The 19,059-nt window shown below is 37.2% G+C and overlaps 1 protein-coding gene across 2 annotated transcripts in view; it reads left to right on the top strand.

Annotated features, from left to right (window-relative positions):
* PPARG (peroxisome proliferator activated receptor gamma) overlaps positions 1-19,059 on the top strand; it is a 66,718-nt gene that overhangs the window by 27,661 nt on the left and 19,998 nt on the right. For both annotated transcript variants that reach the window (XM_063291838.1, XM_063291837.1), the window contains exons 2-4: positions 14,186-14,413; positions 16,966-17,135; positions 18,236-18,374. In XM_063291838.1, coding sequence (XP_063147908.1) covers positions 14,194-14,413; positions 16,966-17,135; positions 18,236-18,374 — 529 coding nt within the window. In that variant the 5' untranslated portion in view covers positions 14,186-14,193. The remainder of the gene's footprint in view (positions 1-14,185; positions 14,414-16,965; positions 17,136-18,235; positions 18,375-19,059) is intronic.

Here is a 19,059-nt window from a genome sequence, read left to right as displayed (position 1 = left end):
GCATTTTGTGAAAGCACCCACTAAAAGCACCAGATGTGGACAACTACTAATAAACCAATAAATGCTTCAGCTGCAATCTGAAATGTTCTTATTGAAGAATGAGGCCCACTGAATGTAGTGGGTCTTATTTCTGAAGAAACATGCACATAGTTTTGTTTCGGTAAATTTGTTCCAGAGAGAAGAAGACAGCCAACATTGCTTTCATCTTGCATCAGATGAGATTGAAACAAAACCTGTCTCAGGATAAAAGTTGTAGGTGCTGCTCTCCATGAATCATTTCATTAACTATTAGTAGATGGCTGCTATACTACAATCAATTACGTAATCAGGAAAAAAAACCTTGTCTAGCAGAGACCTTTGCTCCTGCTGGCAAATGCTTAAAACTCATTATGCCAAGCAATTAAATATGACACTAGGTCTCTGTTGCATTGAGTTACCCATCTCTAAAGATTGCATTGCATTGCATTGCAAACCAAGTTGATTCTGTGACTTCAGTAAAACTTCACAGGGAATACTTTTTATTAATGACTAGACCAGGATAGCCAATCCACAGGCTGCATTCAGCCTCGGTCATATTTTTGCAGATTCCAGAGTCTGGAATCACACCTCTGAAATTCAGCAACAAAATGGTCATTTTTGATGGTGCGTTTTTTTTTCCAGCCTGTGGCTGAATATACTATTTTGAATGAAAATGCCCAACAGAGCTCCAACCCCCACAAAATTGAATTTTAAGTCTGGCTCCAAACTACTTACATTTTTGATATCCATTAGTGTCCGGTATAAGTCATGATGTCATGTGCATTATCTAGCTATCAATCTATCATTTTTATTTCTGAGGCTCCCCACTTGCCAATGAACCTGGGCAATGTGACACCATTATGCAAATGACATAATGTATTTTGTGTCAGCTGGATCATTATATAATTGCTAAATCTAGTAATAATAAAAATTACATTATTTGTATTATTGACACAATGGTGTCAAGTTGCATGTGATGTCATTTCCCCTTACAGACATCCATGACTGTGGTTACTACCTTTTCTCCATTAGAAAAAATGGGGGGAAAACAAAGTTTGCCTCTGCAAGAAATAAAACCATACTCTTTCTTGAGACATAATATTACAGTATTCAGAACAATCTTCATTGCAGCCTCCTGTCTTTGAAGGATGTATGTGATGTACTTTGTAATTAGTATCACGGCAGGTTTCACTCCCTGTATCAGAAATTTAGAAACAAATTAGGAAAAACAGCAAATATTTTGATATCATTAACATGCTTGCATTGCTCATGTGTAATATTGAGAACAGGGTCCACTTTAAAGGTTTTGTGAGATGAGGGGAATGGAGGAGCTGAACCTTCACCTAGGATTTCTTCTTGTACTAATTTATTTTAAACTCTTTTTTTTCCCAACAGAGAAAAGTATTTTATTAGATTTATATCCCAACTTTATGTGCAGCTCAACAGAATGTGCATAAAACTCTCTCTTCCTATTTTCCCCACAACAACAGCTCTATAAGGTGGGTTGGGCTGAAAGAATGACAGGCCCAGTCACCCAGCCAGCTTCCATGCCTAAGAGAAGCCTAGGACTTGCAATCTCCTGGTTTCTAGTCCAGCACCTAGACCAAACTCTCTCTCTTAATAAATCAGGCTGAGAAAACAGTGGAGAAATTATGCCCATAATATGCCCATGCACTTGTTTTATCTGCAGGCAGTATACAGTAAATATTTCAACCGATGCCTTCTTGAGATTTATAAACTGGGCACTTTGTTTGGACCTGGATGCCATTATTCAGTTTTACATGTGGATGGCCAGGATGCGCCCATACACATTGGAAAACTGTAAAAATGTCACTAGATCCTAAAATTCTTATCAAATTTCTATCACGTTGCTTTGAAGGTTTAGCATTGCCTGTTGTTGGGGTTGAAAGTCCCCATATGCCAACTTGTCCCTAGCCTATTCACATGTCACATTTTGATTTTTCATAACATACTATCTAAACTATGTAACAAACATGTTTGAACACAGGGACTTCTACTTTCATAATAATCAGAGATCTGATATTGGCTGGTTCGTATCCAGTGGCAAATAGGTTTTACTGAGTTCTGGAAAAGCAAGTTGGTCATAAATGGAAACATTTCCAAATATCTTGAGATATTCCTAATGATAAAAGAATATAATATGTTTTTGTTACTACTGAAACACAGCCATGATGATTACCCAATATATTGCATCGTTATATGATTAGTAGTTAGTATTATACTTACTTCAGAAGGGGAAAAGGTATTTCCATTTTGTGACATAATAGATATTAATAGGAAGAAACTGTAAACATGAAAAAATGTCATGTTTACAGTTCCATAAATGAATATTATTTTATGATTCACAGAACATAAAAGCTGAAGATCATCCGCTAACCAACCCCCGGCCCAATACAAGAATCTACCACAGCAGCATCCCTGATAGATGGCCATCCAGCCTTTTTTAAACACCTCCAGCAAAAGCCTGCCCACTTCTAAGAGCTGTTACTGTTACAACATTATTCTGATGTCCAACCAATGTCTACTTCCTTATGATTTAAACCCATGTTTCTTGTCCTCTGTTCTGGAACAACTGTGAACAATTGTTTCCTATCTTTGAATGACAGCCCTTCAGATACCTTAAGACAGCTATCCTGTCTCATCACATTTTTCTCTTTTCTAGGCTAAACATACCAATCATCTCCCAACATTTCTCATAGGCCCCTTCTTGGCTGCTCTCCTCTGAACATACTCCACTTTGTCTACATCCTCCCTAAAACATTGTGCCTAGGTTGGATACAATAGCCGGATCGATGCAATGACTTGAGTAACAAATGGGAACCGATAGTCACATCCCTAAGAGCAAAACACACAAGTGGATATCGACTTCAAGCCAGTGCATTAAGAGGGAGGAGAACTCAAGGGCTAAGGAAGATCTGTTTTCTGATTCTTCTTTTCTTTAAGAAAATACATGTGTGTGGTGTATTCTTAATCCAACAAATAAGGGGATAAGATTATCTTCATTGAGATAATATTTGGGAAGGATCAATCTCCCCTTCCACTGGGATCTATTTTCAGATTCCAAACCAGTATCTGCTGAAAACTAGAATACTGTAGCCCTATATAAACATAATGTACAGTATATTATACCTGATGATCCATCAGACTACCAATACACCAAATTCATCCTCAAGTAAAGTCCTATAGGCTACTGCTCTGCCCTTGTACAAAAATAAATAAAATCTGTCACATGATTCACTTAAAGGGGTTAATTGTTGGGTTTCCTTTCCACCACCACTTCTTTAGGTGGAAGTCCATTTAATTTGACCATGAATGACTCTCATTTCCTAATAAAATTTGGGATAGTGAAATAATTTACAGTGTGGTTTAAATCCTTTTAAGTCTTTTCCAGTAAGGACTGACTAGGAGTTAACAAGGGGTTTTTTTTCTTTTACAAATATGTTACTATGACTTAAAGCTTATGTCTGTGCTATACTAATTACAGAAGTCGTGTGTGACTATTTCAGCCAACTGCTACAACTAGATTTAAAGACATACTGGGATTAAAAATGTGTGGGGCCAAGAGAAAAAAATGTGAATTACATCTGTGTATGTGTGGGGTGTGTTATTTAACACATTCCGGTTAAATAAGTTCAGAATAACACTTATATTCTGTCCCTTACACATTCTCTCATATACACATTCTCCTTCCTGCTGTCTTCAGCAGGATCACAAGAGAGGACCCCCTCTCAATGACTTGCATGTAGTTCTCAAATGTCCCATGTTGGAAGACAAGTCATTTGGAAGACAGTCACTTAAAGGGGAGTCAGAAGTCAAGCCAGCCCCAAAGGTTACTTATGCATTTCTAGCCATTTTGAACCATGATGTATTTTTAAAAATGCTTTAATGTGATTATGAAAAAAGAACAATAGAATATAAAAGAACAGAATATATTCTCTGACTATAGAAATAATTATCTAGCAGCATATGTTTTCAATTTACAGGTTTAAACATTGGATAGGGCATTTTTAATATTTGCTATAGTATCGGTATTCAAATAGAATATTTAAATAAAAGAGAGGTTTAAATATTTAAAGAGAAGACAGGTTTATGGTAGTGCTACATGAACATATTTGAAATTACTTTACCATAGCTCTTAACACTGTTGTTTATTTAAACAATTTAGGAGCTGCCCAACTCCTGACCACGCTGGGCAACTTGTAGTTAGAAAAGTAGAAACAATACAAAAAATAGAAATCATAGAAAGGAATAAAAATAGGAGAGAAATCTGGTGGAAAGGAAGGTTGAAATGATAGTACATTGGAGCTGCTTCACGTAAAAATAGCTGATACAGGTTACCTTCATGGTGAAATAAATAACACTGACTTGGAAAAACTTGAAAAGTATTTATTCAAAAGCCAGTGCTATGTTTCAAAGTTGTCCCATGTTGTATTTTTGGGTGGATGAGGTAGGAATCTTAAGACTAGCAATGCCACTGTAAGCAGCATAGAATTTACTGAAACTTTCTCTCAAATTAACATGCTGAACTAATAACAAAATTGGAAAAGCTGTCCTCTCTAGTTACTAGTTCACTTTCAGGTATATAGGATTAAATCACAAATTTTCCCAGCTCTGTTTTTGAAAAGAGGAGGACTAATAAGCCTGTAGGATTGTTGCTTTTTAAAATCAGATCATGATTTGACCTGCTAAACTGTAAGTACTAGAGTGTTGTATCTTGAGCATTCACTGCTTTTAGGTGAGTGATAGCAAGATATCTGACTACCATCCAGTGCATATCCAAACAAGGCTGATTGATTTTAAACTACTTGAATACTGCAGTCCTGTACCAATATACTCAGAGAATTTTGAAGTCCACATATCAGAAAGGAGTCCAAATTGGCAAAGGGTGATTTATACCAGTGAAACTCACTGAGTAAACTTTACAAATCAGCCTAATTTATCTTTAAAAGATTTACATACATACAATGGTACAATAACTCCATGGATACTACTCTGTTTCCTGTGTGTGTGTGTGTTTAACAAGAATATAAATGTAAGCTTAAATGAAAAAAAAATCAGTTTATTTTCAGATCTGTATTTAAGTGTATTCCCTTAGCCAAAAAAAGAGCTTTCATTTAGTTCTATCTTGCACTATCTTAATTTCTATACTATATTATTTTTGATTCAGAATATTGCATTTACACGATAATTTAACTCAGAGGGTCAAGATTATATTTTTCTTACATCTGTTTCCTATTAAAGCATTTGCTTGGCTGGAAGCAGATTTCCATGTTGACTGTAAAGAATGGGGGAAAAAGTATGTATTTCAAAAGTAAATAAATGTGTTGGCTTTAGAGGAAGTACCTGTTAGAACTTGAATGGCCTGACTGGCAAATTTTGTCTGTCATTGTATTATGTAAATTTGTGGCCAAGTTTTCCACTTTTTTTTTAAAGGACTGTGAGCTTGCTTAAAAACCGGAAAACAAGATGCTGTCATCTGAATGGCATGCACTTAATTTGGGGTATTTCAGTGTTGTTCCAGATTCACATTTAGCTTAAATGTCTTTTTTCAACGCAAAACAAATGCTCTGTCCTTGAGATACATTCCTTTTCCAGTCACTGAGTGGAGGTCTTCTCGGTACCGACCGGTTGTAATCAATCAAGCTAAACACCTCCCAAGCTCTATACAAGGCCTTCCAGAGCCGCTGGGGACTTCAGTTTTTTTGTACCAATTGGAAACAATTGCTTACAGTCCAAGATATCTTATTACAGTTATGAGCTAATGGGAATGCAAAATTGCAAGTCCAGATTATATTTTGGTAATGGGAAGATTGTGAATCTAGCTTTACACAATGTAGTGGAATTCTATAGCTGCTTATTAATGCAAGCAATGTCAATCAGTGTTTTCACCTGATAGGAGTCTGCAAAGCCATACTCAAATGGGTCGTGTTTCCTAAATCTTATTATACTTAGGGGAAAAACTACTCCAGAAACTACTTTAAAATGCTACCATTTGATTTTTACCTGCCCTTTGAACTTCAATAAACTTTGACAACAACAACAACAAGAAAAACCCACCTTCATTTTCCTGTGTAATTGAATGGGTCAGGTAAGCTCTGAGTAATGTTGTGCTCCCTCTGCTGATTTTACAATACCACAACAGAATAGCTGTGGAAGGGAATTGTCTTGCAATCTGCTGAAATAGTATTAAGGGAAAATAAATGAATGCCCAGAAGTATGCAGAGCATGCAATTTGTTAGGAGGTGTACAACCTAAGGTCCTTACATGCAGCCCTTGGGTTTGGCCCCCAAAGATCTCCAAAAGTTGTTGCCAAATTGTAATTTCTAATAAGATGGGAGATGAAAATGATGACATACTTGACTGAAAAGTGTCGGCATCCATACAGGTGGACAAGTAACAAAATATGTGTCATGGTGCAACAACCGTAACTTATTTGCATCAGATGCCTGGATGAAAGCACCTGTGGGCTGGTTTGTGTCATGATGTCACTGGGTATTGTTGTCATCTTGACATGATCTACGTTTGCTGCAGATGCCTACCCTGAAGCATTACTATATTAACTATCATGGCTGTGCAGCAGTTTGGATTTGAAGAGGAACAGGTGCTTTGGAGCAGTTATATATGTAGTTACTGTCAGAAACTCCTTAAACTAAAATCTTTTCCTGGGATCTTGCAGTTACCTTCCACAGCTAAAGATGCATTTGGTTCAAGGAACTGCTGACAGGTGCTATGTGAGAACCTATGCATGATCCAGAATACCTTTTCCTCTTCAAATTGAAAGCCTAATTTAAATTGCATTTTTAAAATGTGATGAAAACTAGGGCTTGGCCTGGCATCATTAACTGTTGTGTGGAGTGTGGCCCATGGCACATCACTCAAATCCATAGGTGGTCCTTTGAAAGGCCAAAGAACTGATCAATCGCCCCTCTGTCCCCTCTGATAGACTCTTCCTTATTCTACCACTCTTCCCTCCAATGCCAGAGATCAGCCTTTCCCAGCCTAGCACCCTCCAGAGTTCTGCAACTCCCTAAGTTCCCAGCATTGGTTGGGGAAGACTGGTAGGAAGTGTTAGATTCATATGCGGGGTTCTCAGTTCATAATTTAAATCAGAATAAAATCCAGAATTATATGCCCAAGAATTCTAATGTTTATTTTTGCTTAATTGTCTGAGAATGTCTTTTTGTGTATTTTTCCTTTCTTGATTTTGTACAACCAGTGTGAAATTAGGGATCTGGCTGCCCTGTGTTCACAGGTCTAGGGACAATGTTCTGTTTGGAGAAAAGAAGCTATGTCTAGAATGCAGTGCAACAAGCCAATCAGGTTAACAGGGGGAAGCATCTTCATTGTATGGGGTAAACTCTGAACAAAAATGTTAGCCTATTTATTATTTATTGCGATAGCATAACGTCTCTCAGACTAATGCCCACCAGATATATGGAACTACAGTTCCCTTAATTCCCAGCTGGCTTTTCAATTTGGCCGCACTTCCAGAGAATTAAGGAGTGATAGGACCACACATCTGGAGAGCACAAGTTTCAAGAAGGTTGCCATTGACAGAATATAGAAAAATCCCAGGGAATTGTTTATCATATTTTTCTTGATACCTCAGAAGCCCAGCTAAAAGGAGCATGGGTGAAATTGACAAATGTTGGCCAGGAGCAGCTGTGTAAAGCACCCATCTCCAGTTGTTGGTTGAGTTCCCCTTTGCCTTCTCTCCCTTTAGCGTAGAGTGATGTTTTTTGTTGTGGATCTGCATCATTTGGGGGCAGTAGGGACAGTGAGTTTTACTCCTTGTCCTCAGCATTTCAAAGTGAAGCAAATAATAATCTACGGGTTGTTTTCTGAGGGCTGCAGAAGTGAAAACAGGGCAGTGTGGAAGTGACCTTATTTGTGGCCAACAGGGTAAGCTTGCCTTGCCCAGTCGCACCTGCACTTTCTCAGGCGGGCACTGGAGACCCATCTCCTATGTTTTGTCATACTCGTTCCCTCTATGCTGGTAGCAGTGCATTGTGCTGCTCTTTTCATTGCCTTTTCTCTATTCCTTGAAAGTAAAAAGAATAAAGAAATGAAACTTGTTCCCTCCCAATTCATATGTGCTGAACGTAGTTTAATTAATGGTGAGCATGTGGAAAAAATGGTACTGCAATTGAGTTAAAACCTCCTGAGGAAACTTTGGGATCTTCTTGCCCATTTCCTTTTCCCTGGAGTTGAGGAGGAACAGGAAATAATAAGTTGTAGGCTTACAAACCCAACTGAGGTGTGAATCTACTGGTTAGGATGCTGTCATTTGCATATTCCAGCTATCATTGTAAATTGCTGATGCTTCCTATGAGTGATGGGAAATACTGTAAGTTTTGAATTTGAAATGCCTCATTTCAAGTTAGAAACAGGTTTTTTTTCCCAGCGTGAAGCAGTTGTTTTGTGCTTGAAGCAAGCTACTTCAGTCCTTTTGAAAGTTTTCTGAATCCAAAAAGCTTCTTTCAAGATCCAAACACTTCCAAAGTGATTGGAACAGCTCAATTTGAAACATCTGTTTCAAATTAGAAAAATGGTTTCAAACTCAAAATGGAACAATCTTCCTTTGAAATGGTTTGCATACCCATACTTTCTGTGCATGGCTAATTTTGGGGAGGTAATTAGGTCATTACTAATGTACAGTATCAAAAAAATGAAATGGCAGTGGAATGACCGCTAAATCATGGTGTTTTGCTTTTTTTCCCCCCTTTCTCTTTTCCTGCCAACAGCATACAGGATCACCTTTGCATTATGCCAGTCTTAGAGGGCACTACATCTACCCATAATATTATGTATTATTTCTTTTTAAAAGCCACAATCACAGACACAAAAAGACGTTTCTTATTCTTGTGTGGGGTTCTCCTACGTAACATGAACACTTTTGTAACATAAACTCCAACAACACTTTCCTCTTCTAGCCACAGTTAGATTTTATTTCTGAAAAAAAATTGATAAATGTCTCCATAATGCCTTTCATACAGACTAGAGAGTGTTACAGACAAAATAAACCAGAGGAACTGAAAAGATAGGAATACAGTTTCTTCAGTACAGTGTTGTTTTTAAAGAAAGATTATTTCTTCAATCTGAAATACTTTGCAATTGTAAACTGAAACATCTTATTCAGAAGATATCAAGGAAGATTCTCTAACCAATTTCCCCAAAATGTGTCAAAGAGGGCACGGTGTTCCAATAATGCTTGCTTCCATCATAGATAATTCTTAGTTTTCACACTTTGATCTGAGAAAACATTAAACCTAAAGTTCTAGGTGGCATTTACTTTAAACAGTAGTCCTTTTTGAACTGATCAAGGTTTAGAGGATCTGCAAGATTGGCTCCATACAGCCAGTTCTCTCCTTGGTGCAAAACTATAGGCAAATAACTACTTAACCCTATCCTTCTCTGTGTGAGAAAGAGCAGCAGAGGCTTTGACATATCCTTCAACAACCATTTGCCTGCCTCTTGGGTAGTACCAAGACCAGTTCTGATGCAGTTACAGTATACTGAAAGAGAGGGGGATTAAAGAGTTGTCTCTGGCTGGATTCAGATATCGGGCAAAGCTGTGGCTTGTTTTTGAATAAGACATAGTGGCCTGGTTCACACAGTCCTAAGCCATAAAACATGGTTAATAAATCACAACAGATTACTTCATTGATCCCGCCAAGCCAAACCCAAGCAAGACAAGTTGTGGCTTAGCACCGTGCATAAATCCAGCCACTTTGATGCAGCTTGGGAGACAACGGCTGGGGGGATAGTTTAAAAAGTGCCTGAGCCAAATGGGATCAGTTGGGTAATGCTGAAGCGCTGAACCTGACTCTCTAGTTGCCTGTCTCTAATATCTGAAAACTGAAGGAATACAAAAATAAATAGGGTTTTTTTAACGGGTGGCAAAGTCCATTGATTATTAAATAAATTCTTGGCACAAGAGCAAATCTCATTAATATTTGGCTTAGATTTATTAACACAATGTCAAGTCTCGATACAATTGCAGGAGCTGGTAAATTCATACATAAATTCATATATATTTATTGATTGTGTTCTTCCTTTCTGGGATAAGTAACATTATACAGAGCACAGATAAGGAGTAAGAAATCATAAGCCAAGGCATGAGATGAGAAAAAGAAACATACCTAAAACTGGTTTATATCCGCACCATTCGGTATTTCTTGCAGGCTTACCATTTTTCAATGTTCTCACAGCATTTATGACTTCCTTTTCATCCATTTTTCTTGGACACTAATATTTACACAATTTGTTCCCATTCTACCCTTCAACACATCACTATAATTCTTGTAAAATCTCTAATACACACTTTCTAGCATTTCCTCACTTCAGTTTTATCCCAAATAATTTCATCATTTTTACTGTTTTTAATTCCATCCATTCTGCTGGAACTCTTCGTTTCGCCCTCTTCACCCATTACCGCAGCATTTTTTTTCTTTCAAAATCATCTGCATTTTTTGCAACAGTTATGTTCCGCTATGTAGTCCGTTCTCATCCAGAGCCACTTTCACTGCAACAGTTCCACTGAGCATCCTTATTTTTGCTGGTCTTTCATAGAGCTCCACACACTTCTATAACACACTGTAAAATCATTCTTTTCACTCTGTTCCCGTTTCTACATCTTCTCTCCTTATGTCCAGTTATTACGTTGGGAGATTAATCTTTTTTTGCATGTGTGTTCCTTCAAGTCAATCTTAATTCCTGGTGACTGCCTGGACAAGTCCCTGACACTTTCTTGGCAAGATTTTTGGAACTGGTTTGCCATTGACTGCTTCCTGGGGCTGAGAGAGAGTGACTGGCCCAAAGTCACCCAGCTGGCTTTGTGTCTGAGGCGGGACTAGAACTCACAGTCTCCCAGTTGCTAGCCTGGTGTCTTAACCATTAATACAGGATATATATGTTCTCTTCCTACCCTTCTACTTTTACTCTTGTTTCTTTCACTTCTTTTCTTCTCCTACGTCCATATTTTTTCATCATAACCAGTCCAATCATGCTTTTAAATTTATATTCATTCCATTACCATGTGTACATACGAATAGACTTATCCTTAAACTATGTATTTGAAACAGGCCCTTTCCTAAGCAGCTACTTACTCAAACAGTCACCATTCTCATTCATTCTTTGATCTCTGAACAACCCAGTCACTTGTTCTGAATGATCTTTCCTTATTTGCACGTATCCACCTAGCAGTTTTCCCCCCTGGGTTGCCTTCATTCAAAATAATTTTTTCCTCAGAACTCATCTCTGGCTCTCTCATTATCACCATTCAGTGAGTGCCAATACAATTACCACCAAACTATGGATTTCTACATTTATTTGCTTCTATAACAACCTAGATGACATCAGTTCATACTTTCTGACATATATTTCCATTCATAACTAAGCCTACCACCTCAATTTCATGAGTTTCCTGGAGCATTAGCTCCACACCCCAAGTACCAAATACCTTCATTTAGATCATTCATTAATTCATGCTCTTTACCATATATGGATTTTACATTCAAAGTCACAATCTTCCTTATACCATAATTGCCACCAGATTAGCTTTGTCACTTACATTAACTTTTGCCTGTCATGTTTTTGGCCACCTGAGCTTTCTTATGTTTTTTTAGTAAGGTAATGGAAGTATAGGCTAGGCTGCCATTTATGGCCATAGCCGTGCCACATGCAGCATTCCCTGCAAACCAAAAGGACAGTACCAGTCACTTTTAGCACCTCTGGCTTTTATGTAAATTTAGTCATTTTAATGCCTTTCCGCAAAACTTGCTATGTTCGTGCAACTAGGAGTTGGCAGTCCTTGGTCCACTGGCCACATGCAGCCCTCAAATCTCTCTCTTGTGGAGCCCCAGGAAATTGCACTGCTGAACGTTGACACCACAAAGACAGAGTGGTGCAATTTCCCAGCCATAGAATTTCTGGGGACCCTTGGTTAAATCACTGGATCTGAGGTACCATTTTGGTGAAGTATGATGTATGTACTGCAGATGGCATATTTATATCCCCCCTTTCCTCAGGAGCTCCAGGAAGCATACTTAATACCCCCTTTTCCCATTTTTCCACACAACAACCCTGTGAATAGAAGTAGGTTGGGCTGAGAGAGAGTGACTGCCCATATATCCCTCAGCTTTTCAGATTTTTTTTCCTTTTTATGATACATGTATCAACAGTTTTAATATTTTTTTCAATGGAAAGTATTGAAATCACTTTTTTAAAAAGGGGGTTTTCTACCCTGATGAAAGTTGTTTGCTCAGAAAAAAGTACTGTTGGGAGAGCGGGGGGGGGTGGGGTTTCCAAAGAAGTGTGCTGAACATTGCAAGCTTTAAAGCATGTTCAGACTCACCCAGGGCACAGGGTACATCTGCTGCCTGAGTTGGGACACCCAGGGCCAATGAGGTGTTTGCATATGTCACCAAGGAAATTAAACGTTAACGCAAGCCTCTCCTCCTGAGTCTAATGGTATTGCAGTTGATAGACCATTGCTGGTATTTTAAAAACCACTTTTGGGCAGGAAGACAGGGTAATGCTAGCTGGTTCAAAGTAAACAGAGCCAAACAAGTTTTTATTACATAAAGGTGTAAAGTCCATGCATGCTAGCACTCCAAGTTCAAATGGAATTTCAAGCCAAATACAGTCAGCTTTCTATGTTTGTATGTAGGGTGTGTGTGTGAGTGTGTGTAGTTCTAATCTTACACACACCTATATGTGTGTGTGCATATCATATCATATCATATATTTGGTGTTCTAATTAAGCAGTTGCCTACTTTAAAGCTGGTATTATACATGGCCAAAAAGTAAGTGTTCACTTGTGGCCTTAGAAAGGCTTGCTTTCCTGCCTCTGTCTCTCCTGTTTTCAAATTAGTATATGGTGTGTGTATTCTTATTTTTTAGGATTATTAATAAGATCTAGTCTGTTCCTACTTCAGATATGAGTATTTTACAATTCCAGGCTTGGAGACCAGACACTGGATTTCCAGTGCTAGGCAAATAGAAAAATATAGTGGTTGTTGCCATGCCAGTAGCAAGATGTGGGAAGCTATATTATGTAGAGTCTGTTCATTTGTCATGAAGTCCAAAGTTGCCTTCCCTTCTTTGCAGTGGCAGGCAGCATTCTGTCTGAAAAAGTAATTCCTGTATGAAAGAATAGTTGTACTATGTACTGTACTATGGGCTGTACCTAATTCTGCTGAGCAAAATGGTTTAAATCTTGCAATAACAAGTCACCTGCTAGTAAGTACCTGGCGACATCTGTGTAGTTTTCTTGGCAATGGTACAGAATTGGTTGGCCATGGCCGCCTTCTGTGAGGATGTTTCTACTTTCTAATCTAGTCTACAGTCCTGGGATTTATTTGTGGTCTATCCAACAAATCACCAGATCCAATCCTCCATAGTTGTCGTCTTGGCATAACTACCTATCACCATCTTATCACACCTCTTGCTACTTGATCTTTTACTCCAAAAGTGTTATACTGGGGATCTCAAGCAAAGGTCAAGGGGACCATGTTTTGTAGAGTGACAGCAGCAATAATGCTTTTGTAGGAGAATTAATTTAAGTGACATTCGAAAAAGTTTCTGAACATATGTAAAGTATACACCCTCAGGCAACAATCAGCTATAATTGCACCTCATTTTAGGGGCTGGTTTTCCAGCTCAGAAAGTATGACTTCCAAAGAAGCAATTAAGTAATATCCACATTGAATGTAACCTACAAGAAGCTCTCCCACACAATTCCCACTAAAATTAATTTTACCATACTAGTGGTGGTAAATTTCCTGATACATTATGCCTCTTGTTTTGCTGATTATTCATTCCCTCCCTAGATTTATTTTTTTGCTGATTATTTATTCCCTCCCTAGATTTATTTGATTCCCTTCCCCCAGTGAAAAAATATAACATACCACTCCTGGTATAAATAAAAAAATAACTTCACTAAAAATCAAAAGATTTGCAGACATTGATATAGGTATCTGTTGCTTTAGAAAATCTTTATAAAGAACTGTGTCAATCCAACATTTTTTAATATTCGTGGCTCTGTTCATTATTTTTCCAGGATGTAAATTTAATTGTAGTGATGTAACTTTTTATTTTGTCAATACTGAATCTCACTCTTTTTATTCTTTCTTCTTAATTTCAGGCTTTACAATGGTTGATACCGAAATGCCGTTTTGGCCCATAAGCTTTGGTATTAACCCAGTTGATCTTTCTACGATGGATGAACACTCCCATGCATTTGACATAAAGCCTTTCACCACCGTTGATTTTTCCAGCCTTTCTTCTCCACATTATGAGGATCTTCCTCTTGCAAGAACTGACCAGATAGCCCTTGACTATAAATATGATGTGAAATTTCAAGATTGTCAAAGTATGTAAGCTTTTTATGGCTTGATTGTTTTAGTCCTTGGAGGAACGTTCCCTGATTTTTTTTAATTTTCAGCTTTAATTGAAATCAAACACCATAGCTTATAAATTAACTAATGAACAGCTTTAGACCAGGGGTTTTCAGACTTTTTCAGGTTGTGAAAACTGTTAGTAAAAAAAAAAAATTCCCAGGACCCCTGATCGGGAGGCAAAGCTCAAGTGATAGAAAATTGGCTGCATTCAAGTAAACATTTTTTTCCTTAAGTCTCTCACAAAACCCCATCAAGTGAACACAGCTTGAAAAACCTTGCTTTATACAACCTGGGATACAAAGGATTATGTATTCTTCCATGATAGAAGACCATGGATGGATGGATGGATGGATGGATGGATGGATGGATGGATGGATGATAATTTCCATCATATTGTAAATTCCTGTTTTGTTGTTGTTTGCTATAGTATATCAGCAAAATGAATTTGAGTCCTGTAGGACCTGCAAAAAAGACACTTTAGTAATCAGTACATATCTTACGATTATAGTTATTTCTTCTAAATGAAAAATCTGTTGCTTGGCCTTTGCAACAAAAAAACATAGAACTATCACTTCATGTCCCCTTAAGCAATATAAAAGGTTGGGAAGGGATTCTACATATTTATTATTCTAAAATTATGTCCAATTAAGTGGGCTGTAAAATATATCAAAGATATTAGTTCAAGAGTGGGTAATCTTAGCTAAGATTAATTGATCGATAATATTTACAGTATATCCCACCCCATCCCAGAGGACTGTGGATGGGGTGCAAATACAAAAATCAAAGTTAGAGAATCAAAAGTACAAGTCTTTAAGTCAATACCTATCATAGCCACCATCCCATAATCAACTGGGGCTGAAACCTCCTGAAAGAGCACCCTATTCCCTTGTTTTGGGAAAGGCTAACAAGGTAGAGGCCATGTGTATCTCTGATGGGGTGAATGTTGCAAACAGTGGGAGCTGCCACAAAGCCTGTCACCCACATACTTCTAATGGAGGTGGTGCTATCTTCAGCAGGCCCTCTCCAAATACCTGGAATGGGTGGGCAGATTCAATTCTCGCAAGTCAGAAGATGAGATATAGAAGATCTGACATTATCTGCATAGAATTCACAGGAAAATAATTTAATACTGCCTGTTGAAAGATACTCTGAGCAGCAGCATTAGATTTATAATTTTTTAAAACTTTTTATGGTTTATCAATTGAGTTTCAAAATAATTAGGGCAATAAAAATATAATAAAGAATAGAACAAATACTTTTTATTCTTGGAATTAATGTGCACCAAAGCAAAGATTGTGTAACAACTCCATGTAATATAAGAGGCAGTATTGGGGGAACCAAGCAAACTGGTTTCTGCTTCACAGTTGTAGAACTGTGAAGTTTTTTTTTTCACTCAGAGCACAATCTTAAGAGAATAATATTTTATTGGAGGATGCTAGAATCAGCTGCACCACAGTCTTCCTATTCTAAAGTATTACATGCATCTTAATCTCTAATATGAAATCCAGAATTTGGAGGCATAATGGCTTGGAATTTACCATGCAATTTTTAAATAGCATCCCAAACCAACAGCTAATGGCTCCTCCTTTTGAACGCCCAGTTTTCAAAGGCAGCATATTGGGCATTACAATTCAGGCAACACGACACTTGATTTTGATGAATTGTGGCATGTATGAGATGTTTAATTTGACAGCAGTATGTTTATTATGCTAGACAATTATTTCATAGCAATTTTTGTAGCAATCTATACCAGTTGTATAGATGTACTGTAATTATTCTTTTTTAAAAATCCTATACGTCTGTTTAAATGTATAGAAATTCTAAAAGATATGGTTCCCATGTTCCAGTAAAGGGGGCTAGCCTGAGAAGTATCAGCAAGATATGTAGTTAAATCTTAACTTGCACATCCTTCCCCAGACACTGGCTTTCTCAGTATTTGTTTCACAGAAATTATAGTTTGCAAATTGGACATACCATGTTTACTATACTTGAGAATATGGTTTGAATTGCATTTCAAATTATGCTTTAGAAATATAATATAATTTGTAGCAACCAATGTTTTACTTTAGTTTCTTCCACTAGAATGGCATAATAAGTTCTGCATACAACAAATCAAGAAGTATAAAATGGACTCAGAATGCATTTGAGGAAGAGAGAAGAGGAAGGGTGGATAGGTGGGTGGGTGACCCTAAACCTCATTCATGAGAATCAGACCACAATCTAGTCAATGAATTGTTGAAGAACTTTTGGGAGTTCATACCTAAGATATCTATCAAGCAATGCTAGCTGACAATTCAGACTTCAGACTCCCAATCTCTATCTCCAGTAATTATGTATATCTAGCTCATATATATATGTATGTATGTATGTATGTATATTCTTTCTTTCTTTCTTTCTTTCTTTCTTTCTTTCTTTCTTTCTTTCTAAATCTTGAATGCATTCAGATTGGTGATGCTAATTAGAGATAATTTGCAATAATCAGGGGTTTAGTTAATTCTCCTTTTGAAATCTTCCTCTTATTCAGATGCAATCAAAGTGGAACCTCCATCTCCACCATATTTCTCAGAAAAACTTCAGATGTACAGTAAACCTCACGAAGAAGCCTCTAGTTCTCTCATGGCTATTGAATGCAGGGTGTGTGGGGACAAAGCTTCTGGATTTCATTACGGAGTGCATGCATGTGAAGGCTGCAAGGTAGGTAGTTATAGCAATGCATGATTCTTTTTAAAAAATACATTTCTTTATCATTTAAAATCCTATCATCCCTCACCATCATATCAATAGTCCAAGATGATAATTCCAATTCAGCAACTGCAGGAGAGCCACACAGTTCTAGTTTATTTCTTTTCTAATAGTAGACATGTCAGAACATGCTGCTTCTGATTATTTTGTATTAGTAGAGCATAGAACATCATTTGTTCTGAGTCAGTTTCAACTTGAAATTTCCTTGTCTCTTTTAACTAACAGGCAAATGACAGTAAGGCACATACTTTTCTAAAAGCTACTTTACAAGCTAACTTTCTGGTTTTTATTCAAATCAAATCTTTGTTGGAAGAAAGCAGTTGAATTGGTAAATGTGAACTCACTTTTTATTTGCTTGCTAACTCAGAGTAAATGAAGGGGCAGATGGAAGCTGAAATGTAATATTCTAACAAGACAAATTTAAAATAGGAAGTAAGCCAAAATAAGAGAGTGTTTCTCATGCACTCCAAGCCTGTGCGATAAATATTTGGGATATGCCACTGTAGACCCACAGAGCTTGTTCAGCGTTAACATTTTGTCATGTCAACTTCCTTTCAATTTATAAAAAAGCCTCCTTTATTAAACAAACAATTCACTTCCCTAGTAGCTATAATTTAATACAATAATTTCTTAAGTTAGTATTAAAATAATGTTTTTGTAGAATTATAAATAAGAAGATAGAAAATTATTCCATACACGTGCACACACAAAATCTCTATTGAGGATACTTAATTCTTGTAGATGTCTTAACCAAGCAGCAGTGAACTTACCATAAAGTAAATTCCACTGGGATTAAGAGGAGTTCCTTTTAAACTAATGCAATATTTTTTTAAAAAACACACACACACCATATTGCTCTGTTCTGAATGAACACTGAGCAATCAGATTTCATAAAATCTTACAGATTGTGGTTAAATTCATATTAAATGAAAATATTTCTGGCCAAAAATAGATATATGGTTGTCTTTCAAATTAAATCTGATATAGTGGGAAATTACTTATGGCTAATTTTTTTTTGGTTTTTTTTTTGTATTCCTTTATTTTTATTGAAGGGTTTCTTTCGCAGAACAATCCGTTTAAAATTAATCTATGATCGATGTGATCTCAACTGTCGCATTCATAAAAAAAGTAGAAATAAATGTCAATATTGCCGATTCCAGAAGTGTCTTGCAGTTGGAATGTCACATAATGGTGAGCATCTTAATTTCTGGTTAATTTACTGTTGATGGTCTATCAGTGAAGTGGATTGCATCTATTGACTATGAAGGCTTTCTCTATTTCTGCAGTCATGAGGCTCTGTGCATTTTGAACATATAGAGTTTATAACAGGGATCAGCAGCTTTTTATATGGAATGTCCTGTGACACCCTAGGCAACTTGTATGCATAACTGTTCTGCCTGAAAAATTGTGAAATAAACCTCAAAAGTTTTAGTAATCTCACTCCCATTATGTCACATAGGAACATAGAATGAAATGCTAAAAGAGTTAAGCTATTTTTTTTAATTAAATATAATTTGGAGGATCCATGGATCCAAGTGCCCACATACCCCAAATCCAACATGGTGGTCAAAAACTTCAGTTGAGTAACCCCCTGAAAATACTGGGAATGCATTGCAAGGTCCAAGCTTACGTTCCATGGAGTTTGGCAAGTAGGCACAGCACCAATTAAATGCACATAGAAAGATGTTTAATAGGGACAGAGGCAACTGATAAGGCTAGAAACCATGGTAATCCTTCCCAGTCATGCATAAATATTCTGTTAAGACCTTAAGAATAGGGCTACTGTGTGTAAGCAAAGGCTCCTCTAATCCTGACAGAGGACTATATGCTTGGAGTGGTGGTTTACATAATAGCTCAAGCAGAATGATCTTGCAGG

The sequence above is a fragment of the Candoia aspera genome, chromosome 2 (genome assembly GCF_035149785.1).
Source record: "Candoia aspera isolate rCanAsp1 chromosome 2, rCanAsp1.hap2, whole genome shotgun sequence".
In the NCBI taxonomy this organism is placed as follows: domain Eukaryota; kingdom Metazoa; phylum Chordata; class Lepidosauria; order Squamata; family Boidae; genus Candoia; species Candoia aspera.
This window is presented reverse-complemented; position numbering and strand designations above follow the sequence as displayed.